General features: G+C 39.4%; 1 protein-coding gene across 2 annotated transcripts in view; it reads left to right on the top strand.

Annotated features, from left to right (window-relative positions):
- Positions 1-16,351, top strand: part of COMMD10 (COMM domain containing 10) — a 225,924-nt gene that overhangs the window by 10,630 nt on the left and 198,943 nt on the right. For both annotated transcript variants that reach the window (XM_069087851.1, XM_069087852.1), the window contains exon 4: positions 5,909-6,064. In XM_069087851.1, coding sequence (XP_068943952.1) covers positions 5,909-6,064 — 156 coding nt within the window. The remainder of the gene's footprint in view (positions 1-5,908; positions 6,065-16,351) is intronic.

The following is a 16,351-nucleotide window of genomic DNA, read 5'->3' as shown; positions in this document are numbered from 1 at the left end:
TACAAAAAAATGTACATATCAAATAAGTTATTTATAATAAACCGTGGTTGTACTACAGAATACACAGTGCAAGCAGGTGTTATTTCCACATTTGTAATAAACTTGAATGAAATTGGCTTTTCCCTTAATGTAGCAGAAAATATTCCATGAGTTATATCCTCTAAGAAACTGACTATGCTAAAATTCTCTTCCCCAAACCAATCTGAAGATGTTTATAATTTAATTTTGATAATTAATAGAATAACATGTCGGCCCCACAGACAGTTATATCAGTACCCAATTATTCTTACATTGTTTTGAAAACATTTAAGGACCTTGTTTCATATAGAAATACACATACACATACATCCGTATGTATGTAGTAACAGCAGATGAATAGGCCAGATAGTAAATTACTAAGTTGTTTAGGATATAGAATGACTGTGTATTCAGATTGAAAAATAGCAAGATCCCACCTACTTGCATTGTGCCCATGTCTTCTATTGACCACTTGCCAAAATTATAGAGATTTGCTATAAAAGGAAAAAGTATGCATGTGATTATAACAGCAGCAAAGTACTTAATGACTCAACACATATATGACTGGATAAAAGTGTCCTTAGTTTGGATTGACTTCAGGTAAGAGTCACAGGTGACAACCAGCCTTGCAGGAGCCTTATAACCAAACTCAGGAATAGCCAGGTGAAAAATATTCCTGTTAAAAAGAAACACAATGGGAAGGAGTAGAAACAGGACTTCTGTGTGGCTTCTGCTCCCACCTCCTCCAATTCTTGTAAAAAATAACTCTAAACTTTGAAGCTTCCAAACCCACAAAATGACAGAGAGAAGCTAACCTCCTGCTGAAGACAGCCTGACAGGCCGGCAGGAAGGGGCCAGCGCAGCACTCTGGGCACTGAGCCTAGCCCTATGTGAGCTGGAGGTTTTAGCCTTCGGGCGGCCACAACCAGCCACTGGCTGGAGGGACTTCAGATCACCAGCAGCGGCAGTTTCCAGAATTATCAACCCATAGATGCTAGGGACAAAGTGAGGGGTCAGTGCAGTGTGGACTCTGGGAACCGGGAGTTTGGGAGTGCAGTCTGGCCTTTACCCTCTGGGCTGAGGCTCCGTGGCCATGAACCTTATTTTCATTGAATTTGGCTTAGGGTGGGAATGACATACACACTAAATAGGGTATATCTTCCTACAGGAGAGTAGGGGGGAAGGGGAATTGAGGGGGGGATGATAGAAGAGAGGGCAGGCTAGGGGGGAGGGAAGTTGGAAGCACCCACTTTTGAAAAGGGAAAGGTTCAAAGTAGAGAATAGAACAGGTGGGGGATGGGATAGGATGGAGGGAAATATAGTCAGTCTTTCACAATATATACACTATGGAAATGTTTTGCATAGCTATACATGTACAACCTATATTGAATTGCATATCTTCCCAGTAAAGGTGGGTGATGAGGGAGGAAGGAAATGATTCTGGAATTCAAAGTTTTAAAAGCGAATGTTAAAAAAAATACATATATATGTATATAAAATTATTATTATTTTAGTTGTACCTGGGAAATAAGATATACAGGCACTGTGGCATAGAGATCCACCATGCCCTACTGGAAAGTTGGAGGGGGGATGTGGAAAGATATGGGAAAGAGCAGATTGGGGGAGGGGATATTCAGTGGCATCTCTGTTTTGGGATGGTGGGTAGGGGAAAAATGGGGAGAAAATTTGTAACTCAAAATCTTGTGGAAATGAATGATGTAAACTAAAAAATAAAAGAGAGGGGAAAAAAGGAACACAATGGGGAAACTGAGCCAGAAGGATCCTACTGTAGACTAAGCCAAAGGTCATCCTCTTGACTGTCCCCCAGATACAAACCCCCACCTGTAACAGTTCAGAATGACATTTCTTCTGAGTAGCTTGTGGCATTTCTCTCAAATGGTGGATTACTGATTTAATGATCCATCAGACAGCTATACCTGAATTCAAACCTCAAAACAAAATCAGTTATAGTCCCAAGGGCTTTTACCTCAAAACAGCAAGTTTTACCAATCACAGCTTAGGGTGGAATATAGTTATTTTTCCTCTCTTGGAATTGCATTGAGCAATGAAAGTTTACCAGAACTCAGACATATACAAGAGATTCACTTAATGTTCTTCATTTATTTTTCTTTTCTTCTCAAGTTTAAATTTGTCATGCTGTAAATATCAATCACTAGAAATCAATTCTATATTATACATAAAATTGCAAATCTCAGCAAGCCAAATTCATTGTTTACGAATTCCATAGCCCGAACAAGCTCTTTTTCCAGGTCTGATGACCTTTCCCACACAGATGGTTTCCAGGAACCTGGCAAGTTTACAAAATAAGGGGAATCAACAGGAACCCCAGAGAAGAGGCTTAGCCTGTTGCCCCTGTCTGCCCATCCCATCTACCCTTAGGGTGCTATGGGCTGTGTTCTTTGATACCCCACCTCATGCAAGGTAGAATGGAATAATAATTTCACCTTCACTCCCCTCCTTTCCACATGCAGTAATCAACTGCCAGTATTAGGTTTTAACATTATGCCAATAACCCCAATAACTTAGTGACTTTCTAGAGTCAGAATTTTTTTCTGTTGTTTGCACATTTCTTGACCTCTAACTCTTTGTTAAGGTGAGGCTCTGCTTCTGGGGTGAAGGGTACACTTTCCCGAGCTTCAGGGTTTTTGTGCAGCTGTTTCAAGAGGTAGTTCTGGGGGTCTGCAAACTTTCAGTTCTTCCCAGGTGGTGTGATCTAAGGAGAGGTGTGTTCACCACTCACCTGAGCTGTGCTGTGGCCTGTGAGTGACCACAAACACTCTTTTCTGTCCTGGAAGTAGGACTAGGGTCTCCATTTCCCTGTGGCCACAAGCTCTGGTGTCCAGTACTTCTCTTCGTCTTAGGACTGAGGCCCAGGACTGTAACCCATATCCAGGTATGGGCAATTTGAAGCAAAGGCGTTTAATGAAATTGCATAATAAGAAAATTTCAGTAGAGTATTTCTCTTGTAAACGTAGGATTCTCTCTCTCCTCCAAGTAGACACACTCTCTGAGGAGAGTGGGTGTGTAGAGGGATCAAGTTTGGGTAGCATAGACATAGGAGCTATGTGTGAGTAGGTACACATGCTGCAGTGGGAAGAAGTCTGTCTCTGGGTTCAGATTCTGCCTCTGATACTTTCTCTCTTTGTAACCTTGGGTAAGTCATTTAGTCTCTTTTGGCCACAATTTCCTCCTATGTAAAATGAAGGGTTCGATCTGGATGATTCCTGAGTTCCTTTTCAGCGCCGAGTCTTTAGTAGTGTGACTTGAGGGACAGCTCATGCCTTTGAAGCTTCAGGATTGCCAGTGCTTACTGATGATGTCACCACATGGCTCCCATGGGGCCTGCTCCCTCACAGTAACGTAAAGTCCTTTGGTGATTAATTGCCCAGCTCACATTGGGTCTTTTCTCTGTTAGGTTGGCATCTCTGCTGGGTCCATTGTATTGTTCCCCCTTTGGTCTCTAGTGCTGACTGATGCCCATGCATTGTCATAGGCATTCCTCCGCTAGGTGTCGGGAGATGACTAGGCATGTAGTCTCAGTCGGACCTTTTGCCTTTTGTTATGTTTTGAACTCATCTCTTCAGGGTTACCTGCTTTCCTACAATCTAGACAATTAGGGTAGAGTGATGAGAACATCTCTCAAATAAGGTCCACTTGACAGTATTTTTAATCATGCCACACCCAGCTAACAAAAGCCAGACTTAGATTGAATGCTAAGTCTTCTTTTTGACCCCTACTTCTGAGTGAAGATCTTAGCTCTCTTTTTGGGACATAGGATTATTCAGTTAGAGCTGAAAGTTTACCCGTAACATCTTTGAATATCTGCCGAGTAGAGTGCGTGGTATCACCCTTTTCTATTTGCCTTCTTTGTCTCTGAAGCATTAATCAGCCACGGTCTCTTCCAAAAATTAGACTGTTTTTTGTGTTTTTGAATTGTGGGGCTGAATAATGGTGCTTCAGGTTCACATGGGTCTCCTGTTTTATGGAGAATGAAATGATAAGAATACAATCACAATTACTCAGAGCCCTCAGTTAGGAAAATCCCCAACATGTAGGTAGAGCTTTGACTCTTTGCCTTAATTTAAATTTATATTTATCTTTAGCTATCCTATGGCCTCTTTATGGGTGAGGCAAAATTTAGGTGACCAGAGACCAGGTAAAGAAGTAGGTAGAGTATGTTATAGCATCTTTTAATGAATAAGCCCCGAGGGGGAACGTTGGGTAAACAGACCTTTTCTTGGAATTTCTATCAGTCCAGTAGGAGATGGATAAAATCTGAAGCTCCCGCCAGAATCTTCTCTTCTGATGGCCCTCCCTGATCTTTCTCTTCTCCATAACTCAATTCTCCTTGCTCTTTCTCCTTTTTTCCTACATAACCTTGTGAAGCTAATTCTTTCCACCTCGGATTATTAAGTCTTGGAGGGTGTTACCTTCTTGCTCTGCTGTTCAAATATTGAGATCCCACTGCTTCTCCATCTGCCCTCCCTGGACTGTGTGTTTCTTTAAGCACTCGATTCCATCCTCCAGATCTAAGCCTGAGATAGTTCTAGATAATTTGTCAAGGCTTATAGGGAAATGCTGGTCCCTGGAATGCTTGTTTCAGCTTTCCCTCAAAATGGACAATGCCAAGATCCTCTTTGGCTTAGAATGAAACTTAATTTGATTCAGAAGGAAAGGTAAATGGAGGAGGAAAGATCTTTTTTTCGATACCAAACCTGTATTCTTGTCTTTGTTGTACATATCTCATTAGCAAATGTGGTAGCAAAAACCTTGGTGCTGTATTTGACTAGTTTGTCTCTCTCCAGAAGAAGCGATAAATGAGGATTTAAGTGAAGGAAACAAATATTTGTGTATATTAATGTTTATCCATAGAATAATGTAGAATTTTCTTAATTGAGTTGTTTTTCATATTGTTAAAAACAAAGCTAATAGTAAGTAGCTGTTTTAAGATTATTTAGTCAAATACATGAATTTTTTTTTATGTTAAAGGTCAATAAATAAGTCAAGGTGAGAAAGTTATTTGTTTGGATCTATTGTTTCCAAGAAGTCAAATCTAAAAAAGTTAACAACAAAAAAATCTAGAATTATTTTCCAGTAAGAAGATAAAGTAAAATTTAAGGAAAAGAACACCTAAAATAAATACTCTTGAGTTTTTGTTTATGTGACCTCTCTGAGCCTCCCTTCAACCCAAATCCCTCAAAAATCCCCAGCATACTGGCTCTCTTTTTCCCTGCCTTCAAGGTCCAGTTCAAATTCCCTCTCATTCTTGACACCTTTCCTGTGTACTTTAGTCCATACAAATCTTTCTCCCACCTATTGTACTTAGTTAGATAATCATATTGTACTTAGAGTGGGTAATCATACGTGTTCTTTGTTTCCTATGATTTCCCCCCCTTATCTGTTCTTTCTTTGCTTTCATATGCTTTAGCTTTGCTTTCTAGTCTTATACTTCCTTTGCAGTCATTCCTTCCAACCTCTACATAAAAGAGAAGTCATTAGGTACTTAATTGATTTAAATGGTTGCTAGGGAATACTCACTAGTTAGGAAAAGTAAATTTATGCAGCCAAAGACAAGTAGGAGGTTATACAGGTATCTAATATATTTAGGACAGATAAACCTTCAAGTACAGATGACACTTTAATTTTGATTTTTTCATGTGTTTGAGCAATTTCCAGCCCAATCTGAGGCTCTGTAAAACTATTCTTTAGAAGAATTTGGTTTAGTAGCAGTATGAAATAATAAAAAAAAAAACCTCCTTAAAAACTGGAAAGGTGCTTTTGGGTTCATAGATACAGTACTGTTGTTCTAATGTTTAAATGGATCGAAGTGACGCATGGCACTATATATATTCTTTCTTTTGCTTCACAGGCTGTTTATCACAACGTGAAACCAGCAGTTCTGCAACAACAATTAGAGAATGTTCATCTCAGTCAAGACAAAGCTGAAGCATTTGCCAGCGCTTGGGCTAGCATGGGTCAAGATACAGTCGAAAAGTTCAGACAGAGAATTTTGGCTCCCCAAAAGGTAGTATTATTCACTTGACTTCAACTTGCCTGACATTTTTGTAACATTTTTAGTTTACAGAAGTAATGTAGTCTTGTAGAAATGACACTGGCTTTGGAGATAAAGGACCTGTATTCAACAGGCATGTTTCTTTCCTTTTAGGGGCCTTGATTTCCCCGTCTGTAAGATGAGGGAATTGAATTAGATGACCACAAAGGCCTCTTCCACTACTATGTCCTTGATTCAATGATTCAGAGCATCAACAGATTTTACTTAAAAAAAAAATAAATTATATTTATATATTTAGGTAAGAGAAAAAAAAATCACGTATTGTCCTTTGTTCTTAGTTTGAGTGAAAAAACCAAATCAGTTCCCATAGTTATTACTATAACTTACTTTTTAATGAAGTCTAATTTTACTTAGTCTGATGAAATATACTACCATAGCTGAAAAAAATTGGAATGAAAGCAGCATTTTCTTACAACAAATAATGAATGGAACCCTGAGGAGTAAGAACCCTAGCTTAAATAAAAATGCTGCCTTCTTTAGCATCCTTTTAGTTATCCTAAAGGGATGTATTTAGACCAGTTTGGAGGATAGATTTTTGTGCATGATAACGATCATGTGACAAGTGAATTTTTTCAGGGACTAAAAGATAAAGGGATAGTGGATACACACTGTTGTTACTAAAGGCTCTTATTACAAGGCTGAATATTTTTGTATGATTTTGAGACTAGAGCCTAATATGACCTTTCGAATGGTTTGTGTTTATCCCATGACTCATGTAAACTGTCAGAGAGGTGAAATAACTTTTCTATTGTCACAAAATTCTTTTTTTTTTTTAAGAACTGGTTCTTATTAAAATGAAATTTAAATGACTCTGTGCACAGTGTGCTGTCTCTAATGTATACCTGTGTCTAAGTGTAAGTTGAACATTTACCTTGAAAAAGACATGATTTCAAACCTTTTTCAGGAGGGATTTCCTTAGCTTCTCTACCACTTGTGCCTTCCCTTGTGAGATTACCTTCCACTTCCACTGTACACATCTTGTATGTATAATTTTATGTATGTTCTTTCTCCAAGTGGTATGTGAACTATTAGAGCAGGGACTGTGTTTTTGACCTTTCTTTATATCTCTTGCACTTAGCACTCGCCTATAGTAAGTTCTTGTTGATTGACTACATGCTTACTTTAAAAATTATATATAAAATATGCAGTATATGTATATTCTGCTTACTGTAAGTTATATAGATAAAACACCTGAATGTATGGCTAAAGCTTAGATGGACATTTTATGTGTGTCCTGCCTGATGTGTGGGAATATTTAACTTCTTTGGGAGACCACAGTCCTTAGCAACGTCAGAAAAATTACTTAAAGAGCACAGGGAAAAGAAAAGTGTGAGTCTGTTTCTTCCAAAGGTAAATGTAAAGAGACACAAATTGTAGTGCTTTCGTGTAGCCTATTTAGTACTCATCATTGGGTCAAAATTTGATGATTTCTAAGAATTGCATCATGAATACTGGAAGTCAGAGCTTTAGGACTGAAAAAAGTCTTTAATTATTGGTTTGTCTGGATCAAGTTAAAAATACTCACCCTGAAACTTCCCTCAGTGCCTGGGAACTTTTCACTGTATAACATCCTTCTGTCACAAGTGGCTCTCTACTCCCCCTGCTCCCATTGATGAGTTCCTTTCAATGCTTTTATTTTGGGGATGGGCTGAGACACTGGCCATGCCTCCTCATCCTTCTACCCAGATACTTCTTATTCTTCCACCTCACCTCCCCGCTCTTTTGTGTGCAATCTTTCCCCATTAGAATATAAGCTCCTTGAAGACAGACACTGCCTTTTTCTTGGCTTCTGTTTCTGTCCCCTGCTCTTAGCACAGGCCTGGCATCTTGAAAAAGCTTAATTAGTGCTGGTTACCTTCCTGGGTAAAAGCAGGGAAGCAATATAGTCAGTATCTCTAATCTCACAGAATTATGACTATTGATGAAAATGAGACATCGGGGGAGTAGGATGTGGCACAAAGGGCACTGTACGAGGGATAAAGAGGGTTCTGGGGTCTAGTTGCAGCTGGCAGATACCCAGGTAACCTCTTTGGGCTTCCATTTCCCTGTGTGTGAAAGGTGTGTATGTTCTCTTAGATGATGTCTCAGCTGCCTTCCCTAAAGTGATGTATATCTGCTTTGTGGAAAGTGCTCTATGAATATACAATAGAACTTTAAATTTCTTAGCGTTTTCTTGACTAAATAATTTTTAGAAATAAGTAGCACTGCACAGTTAACCAAAGGGCTAATTATGGTGTTAACAAAAGTGCTTTATCTGACTTGCTTCTCCCTGCCCTCCCCCTTAGGACCTGGGCGCAGCTCAGCCTTTGTTCTTTGTATCTTTCCGTTACGTGAACATACTGTGATCATTTCCATAACCTCATTTACCTTTATGGACATAATTTGTTTAGTCTGTATTCTGTTTTATTGGTTCACCTTTTTTCTTCTTGTGGTTACATCCCCCCTTTATGTTTTGGGTTTGTCATTATTACAGGTTAGTGGAGTTAAAATATCTTTCTGCTTATCAGAAGCACTCTGGGTTCCTTAAACCAAAGCCCTGAGCAATGTTGAAAAAAAAAATCACCTCCTTTAGAAGTTCTTCTTTTATTGTCTCTAAAAGAATGCTATTTAATTAATCCTGATTCCGTAGCACTCTAATATAGTGTTTCTAAAGAACTTTTGTTTTATGAAACAGTAAGCCAGCAGGCTTTTATTAAACCTTTAATATATGCCAGGAACTCTACTAGGGATATGACAAAAGCAGAAACCATCCCTCTCTTCAAAGAGCATCCATTCTAATGGGGGAAACATATAGGTATGTGTACACATATACGAGATACAAAAATAACAGATGTTCTTAAAGAACATACCAGATCCGTCCAGAGTCAAGTGCTGAGGCGGGGTAGGAAAGGCCTTCTAAAAAACATGCCATTTCATCTGAGTCTTGAAGGAAGCCGGGAGTTCTGACAGGTAGAAGAGAGAAGGGACAGCATCTCCAGCATGAATGGAGGCAGAGCCATTGCAAACACGCCAGGAGAGGAAATGGAATGTCATGCCCCAAGTATGCTGGCATCACTGGAATGTGGAAAAATATATGTCCCAAGACTGCAAAGATAGGAAGGGACAGATGGTGAGGAGCTTTGAAAATGAAAGAGAATTTCACATTTGATCCTGTAGTTCAGCTGTGTCAAACTCAAATAGAACGGGGGTCACTGTTACATAGAGACTTCTTCAGTCCGCATATTGGTTTAGTTTTAAAAGGTAATATTATATGTTTTATTTATTTTGTTAAATGTTTCCCAATTGCATTTTAATCTGGTTCAGTCGTGTTGTGGGTCATGGGGCTGTGGTCTGGGTGCTTGACATGACATCTCTTCTGTATGTCATACTTAATACAGTGAGGAGGCCATGAGAGGCAAAAAAAGTCCAGACTTACCTGCGTCAGTCACCGTGGCCAAGTCATTTAATTCAATTTAGCCAGGATTTGTCAGTTGTTAGTGTGCCAGGGGCTAGGACCAGTGGGACAAAAATGGAACTTTTCCTGCCCTTGTAGGCTAGAGCTAGCTAGGCTGGTTCCTAAGTATGAGGACAGAGGTTGGGGCAGGGAGGAAGAGGAATATTGTGAGCCAGTCTTTAATGAATCTGCCCCTTAATAAAGGGGGAGAATGACCTAGGGAGCTGGCACATAACCACCAGGATCTGGGCTTAATTATCTCTTTGGCGTTTAAACCCGGCCCTCTTGTACCTTTCCAGTCTTCTTACTCCTTGCCCCGCAGTTCAGTGATGCTTGCCTTTTTGCTGCCCCTCAAACCGGACCCTCCATCTCTGCCTGTCCTCCATGCCTGGCATGCTCTGCTTTTCTGCTGTGCCTCTTGGCTTTCCAGGCTTCCTTCAGATCCCAGCTAAAATCCCATCTTCCATAAGAAGCCTTTCCTGATCCTGCTTGATTCTCATGCCTTCCCTCTGTTTATTATTTCTTATATTTATTTTGCTTGTTCATAATTGTTTTCACGACTCCCCCATTAAACTGGAGGCGCCTTGAGAGCAGCGACTATCTTTTGCTTTTCTTTGTGTACTCAGCTCTTAGCATGGTGTCTGACTCATAGTAGGTGATTAGTAAATGGTTACTGACTGACCGACCAAGGTGATAAGACAAAGCATTTCATTAAATAGCCTAATTGTCCAAAATACAGTAGTCTTTCATTATCTTATATTTAGGTTAGGAGAAAGCAGTAATTATTTAAAAAGTGAAAATAACTCATGTAATAATCATTGAAAAAAAAAACAACCCACACAGTATGACCGCTGATGAGTACTACAGTGTTGACTCAATAGCCTTCATGGGCCTTACTGTTGGGAAATGTTTGTGTGGTGTACACATTTGTGGATAGTAACCCCGAATTTTTAAAGCATGACTTTCAGTAAAATACTTTAGGACTTCGAAACTGATGCTGGTGAAGTTTTATGGATGCAGATCTCAAAGTCCCCTTTAAAACATGAGAAACAAGTTTTCACTATACTATTGTCATAACTATTTTTATTTACCCCATAAATGTTAAACAAGTTCACTCAAACAGAATTCATTTATAAGATGATAACTTCCGCTTTCCCTGGTGCTCTCGATTTTAAAGTTACACATCTCCTTTATATGAGAGTTTTTAGGGCATGTGACTTTATTATAGTATAAAACAAGGACTGTACTTTAAGCAACTAATCTTCAAAACCAAAAGAAAACCATACCTACCTGAAGCTTTCTTAAAATTAAAAATTTTTTTAACATAGTGGGTTTTTTTTTTAAGTGAAGAAGGTCATTGTAATGCGAATGTAAATTTTAAAGATCTTCCCTGCCCCTAGGCTAAAGTGCACCAGAAGCCTGGGGAGGGAGGCTTGTTTTTCAGTAGATACTTTTTGATTGGCCAGTGGGTCAATAAGGTTGTTACATTCTCTGAGCCAGGAGAAGGCTATATAAGCCCTGATGTGTAGCTTTGTTTTGGGGACTCACTTTGAGAAGTGTTCTGTGATTTGATCTGAATTCTGGGAAGCCGTTGTTGAGAGTCCCCCGGCTTTGAAAAACCCAGAATGTGGAAACCCAGATGTTGACTGGGTATGGATGTAATGGTTGGACAGTTTGGAAATCTGTCTACTTGATGTTTCTGTCTTGATAATTATGCCTGTATACTTTGAGGTTCAGGGTGCTGACCTTTTCTCCTGAACAAGGTAAACGATATATGTCTGACTGATTAAAGTAAGCTTGGTAACCCATTTTGAGTTGCTTTCCTTTAACAAAGCAGATCCAAGAACCTGTGGTAGCTGCAAACCCTGAGGACGCTTGGGGTGCTTGCTGCTACAGTCATTTATGGCAACTCTCTGAGTGTATCACTAGAATGAATATCTGCTTTGCTGCTTTTTAACTTTTGGCACTCTATGAGTTAAATTAAAGCCATATCTTTATATGCTTTGGCGATGATTGAATATAAATATGTTGGGGCCAAACTGCTGTTATACAGATATACACACATATATGTCTAGACATGGATATGGACACTTCTTTTCTTTTAGGTCAGCATGGGAATTAATTCTGTACCCATTTTTAAGTCTCGGTTACATGCAAACACTATGATGGATGGTCCAGAAGGATTGGTTGTCATTATTGGTGCCAATAATGCTTATCTCAAGCAGTAGGGGTGCGAGAGGTCAGGAATTTGCAAGTCATGGGTCAGGGGAAGTCTTAGATATGGGAAAGTTTATTGGTTAAATTGGTTCCAAGCTTCTAATTAGAATGATGTGAGCTGGACCTTGCTGATGGTTTGTCTTAAGGTGGAGCCTTCTCAGATGATTGCCAGGAGGAATGAGGGAAAAATTCCAGTTTATAGAAACTTGATATATTTGTTACCTCTTCATTTTGTGTTGAAAAGAAACAAAAATAGAAAAGAAGTTCAGAATGTAATCGATCTTTTTCAGGGAACCTCTGCATTTTTTTTTTTCTGGTAGAAAAGCTTGCTTTTCAGCAACATTTTTTTTTTTATTATTATTTTTGGAGGGGGGAAGGCAGGGTAATTGGGGTTAAGTGACTTGCCCAAGGTCACATGGCTAGTAAGTTTTAAGTGTCTTAGGCCACATTTGAACTCAGGTCCTCCTGACTCCAGGGCCAGAGCTCTATTCACTGCATCACCTAGCAGCCCCAAAGTGCTTTATGAATGTTATCTCATTTCATCCTCACAACAACCCTGGGTGGTAGGTGCTATTACATTTTACAGATGAAGGAAGTGAGGCAGACAGAGGTTAGAGTGATTTGCCCAGAATCACACAGCTGATAATTGTCTGAGGTTGGATTTGAACTCGGGCCTTCCTGACTCCAGGTCCATCACGCTATCCACTGTGCCACCTAGCCACCTTTCCAGCAACATTTCTAAGGCTTTCTCATTTTTATATCATCACTTGTCTTATTGGTGCTTCAAGTAATCATATTAATGCTTGTACTAGGAAAGATATTGTATTGCATTAAAAAAAAATGACAGCCATTTCCAACATACTTATTGGTCCTAATGCTGAGATGATAGATATCAACCAGGTTGGATAAATAATTTTATTGATTCTTTATATAAAGACTGACTAGTATTAGAATCTGAAATCTGCCTGAATAGTGGAGAAAGGTATTTGGATATAAAGCACTCCTACCCAAAGAAGCCCCAATAGATATAAAAGATTGAAAATGTAGTAAATACCATATTTATGGGATATTGACATTAAGCTGTTCATTGAAGACAAAAGCATTACTGTTATTCAGCAATAATACTTGTCTTCAGCAGGTAGTCTGGTAGAAAGAACACTGAGTCTGTCATCAGAGGGCCTGTGTAGTACAGCTCCCCCACTCTCTTGGGCAAGTCAGTGATCCTCTCTAGGAATTGGGTTTCTCTTCTTTAAAATGAGAAGATTGTATTAGATGATCTTCTAGCTCCAGAGCTATGATCCTGGGCAGATAGTAAACACTCTGTAAGAGACAGTTCTTTAAAGTTGCTCAGAATTTTGTATACAGAGAATCTTATTTCCTGTTGACTTTTTTTTGTGAAATTAGAGGTATATCACTAAAAGGAGGTAGGCAAAAACAGCAGTGGCAGTGTTCCAGTTACAGAGAAGTAGATGTTTAGTGCTGTTGCTAATTTCTACCTCTCTCTACATCCCCCTCACTGCTTCTCCTGTGTGGTAGCAGAGGCAGCATGATAGTCACAGTTCGACAAAGAAACAGCTTATGCTGTTGTCTGTCTCCTTTTCTCCTTTGCTATCCTGTCCTTGGCGTGTAGGCGCAGTGATCACAGGGAAAGACGAAGATGGGTTACACTACATGCTGGTAGAAGTAGTTAAGACTTGAATGACAATGCATGAGGTCAGCATGGAGCCATGATTCTTGGTTTTGAGCATCGTTATGCCTTTTTTACCTTATGAACAAAGCAAGTAAACAAACAGCCTCTAGTATGTTGAGAAGTACTGACATTAGAACACCTGTCACCACCTTCCTGATTCTTTGTTAGTTGCAATTTTAGTGTGGGTAGGAAGGAATTATCCCCTCCTGTCACTGTCCTCGGGCAGCTTTTAAATCTGACCTTGCTTTGATCATAATAAGGTGCCAGCCTTAGGATCAAGACTGATTAAAATGGAGCCCATCATTTTGTCATTGGGAGTCTTCAAGGAATAGGTAAGAAATGAATTTCGTATTTCATGACTTGCTATTTTGTAATGCAGTTTATCGAGTTTCCTTATTGCTGTTGTTCAATTGGTTCAGTCCCATTTGATTCTTGGTGACTCTGTTTAGGGGTTTTTAGGCAAAGATTCTGGGGTGGTTTGCCATTTTCTTCTCCAGCTCATTTTTTCCAGTTGAGGAAACTGAGACAGAGTTAAGTTACTTATAATGAGTGTCTGAGGTCAGGTCTCCCTGACTCCAGACCAACTGCTTTATCTTTTAAACCACCTCGTAAAGCCCAGTTTCCTTATAATGAAGGGTATTTTCTAGGTGAGACAGAGGAAGGAAACCATGGGTAATAGTGTGTGCTCTCATTGCCCTTCATTGTGGCTCTCATCAAGGTTATATGTCTAGCATTTTGGGCACACTTATTTTGTAGTTTTTTAATTCCTTTGGTGTAATAGATTCCAATCAATTTAATTTCCTTCTCAGTGAAAGGGAGAGTAGAGAGATGAGGAATGACTTTGGCTTGAAACAGATGGACATTCTCCAGGAAAAGTAATAAACAGTCTTAACTGTTGATGCAGAAATCAATTTAAGGAGCTTTGAATCTAAGGTACCTTTAATCAGGTTTATCTGAAGCAGAAATGTGCTAACAGGCTGATTAATTGGCTGAAAGTAAAAACATTAACAAATTAAATATTTTACTCTTGCCAAAAAACTGTCTTTTAGCCAAGGTTTTCTTCAGTATCATACAGGGCATAACGATCATAATGTGCCTTCTCAGTAGTGTGGCACTTGTAAGAATGTTGGCCACATGACATTTCAGTGCTTTCCAGGCTACACTGAAATGTCCCTGATAGCTTTGCCTGGTAAGATGGCACTTGGGTTGGAGAGTACAGTAATGCCAAAGGGCACCCCTCTTTTTCAAAATTCTTGGGACCACTAGAACTGTTGGTAAGGACTGTGATGATTTTAGGGGATTTCCTCAGTGACCCTGGTCTAAGTTTAGAGGGCAGCTAGGTGGCACAGTGGATAGAGTGCCAGGCCTAGAGTTAGGAAGAATTGAGTTCAGTTTTGACCACAGACACTTACTAGCTGTGTGACCATGGACACATCGCTGAACTTGTGTTTGCCTCGGTTTCCTCATATGTAAAATGGAGATTATAATAATAGCACCTACCTCTTTGACTTGTTGCAAGGGTCAAATGACATAATAATTGTAAAGTGCTTAGCCATGTCTGGCAAATAGTAAAACACTCTGTAAATGGCAGCTAGAACTCTTGAAAACCCTTGAAAATGGGAGATTCTTAGTGGCTTTGTTGGGTGGGGGTGGGGGGTGCGAAGAAGAGTATCTCTTGGGAAACAAGAACCATATTTTGACATATTTTCAGTTCTTTTGAGCTCATCAGAATTCCTTGAGAACTTCTGAAACCAGTGTTTTTTGACCAGGAATCTTCTAGTCTGAGAAACAGTTGAATGTCTGAATGGTTTCTTCTGCACAGTTGTGGATTCTCTGATCCACATCCCTGGAACTAACCGATTGACCTTCTGGGTCTAGGGCTAGGCAGTGTTTTGTCCTTAAGTCATAAGGCTTCTAAAAACCCTTTACATTTTGGTATGTTGCATTCTTTTCTTTTGGGGTATAGGACTGCACTACTTAAAGTATATTTGCTTAGTGATTTGTGAAGCTTCTATGCTTTTTGTGTTTTCTTTGGAGCCTGAGAGAACAATAGGTTACTGCTGTCCTGGCAGAAAGTTACCTAGTGGCTCATAGCCTTGTGGGAAATTTGGAGTCTGTTAGGGAAGTAATAATAGATTTAAAGGATTAGATGTGTTAGCCTGAAGGACTACGGATGGAGCTTTGCAGCATTGCACGGGAACAGCAGCAGCAACAAAAACATTCCAGAGAAGAAGAAGAGCTAGAAGGCAAAGGACTGTAAGATGAGGTTACAGATTGCTGAGGAAGGAAGAAAAGGGAAAGGGAAAGATGTATGCAACTGAATGCAGAATTCCAGAGAACTCCAAGGAGAGATAAGGTTTTCTTAAATGAGCAGTGCTACAAAGAAATGGAAGAAAGCAATAGAATGGAAAAGATAAGAGATCTCTTTGAGAAAATTAGAGTTCTCCAGGGAATTTTTCACAAAAAAGGGCTTGATAAAAAGACAAAAAGGGTAGGAACTTAATAGAAACAGAAGAGATTAAGAAGAGGTGGCAAGAATATATTGAACTATACTAGAAAGATCTTAACATTACTGATAACCACAGTTCTGTGGTTACTGATCTAGTCAGACATCTTGAGGAATGAAGTCAAGTGGGCTTTAGGAAGCATTGCTAACAATAAGATTTAATGGAGGTGACACAATTCCAGCTGAACTATTTAAAATCCTGAAAGATGATGCTGTTCAAGTGTTGCACTCAATATGCAAGCAAATTTGGAAAACTCAACAACGACCACTGGATTGGAAAAGATCAGTTTATATCCCAGTCCTAATGAGAAGAAATGCCAAAGAATGTTCAAATTACTGAACAGTTGTTCTTATTTTACATGCCAGCAAGGTTATACTTAAAATTCTGCAAGT

This window comes from Petaurus breviceps, unplaced genomic scaffold (assembly GCF_028583685.1).
Source record: "Petaurus breviceps papuanus isolate PSGF00001 unplaced genomic scaffold, PetGlider_PUasm1.0 183, whole genome shotgun sequence".
NCBI lineage: Eukaryota > Metazoa > Chordata > Mammalia > Diprotodontia > Petauridae > Petaurus > Petaurus breviceps.
This window is presented reverse-complemented; position numbering and strand designations above follow the sequence as displayed.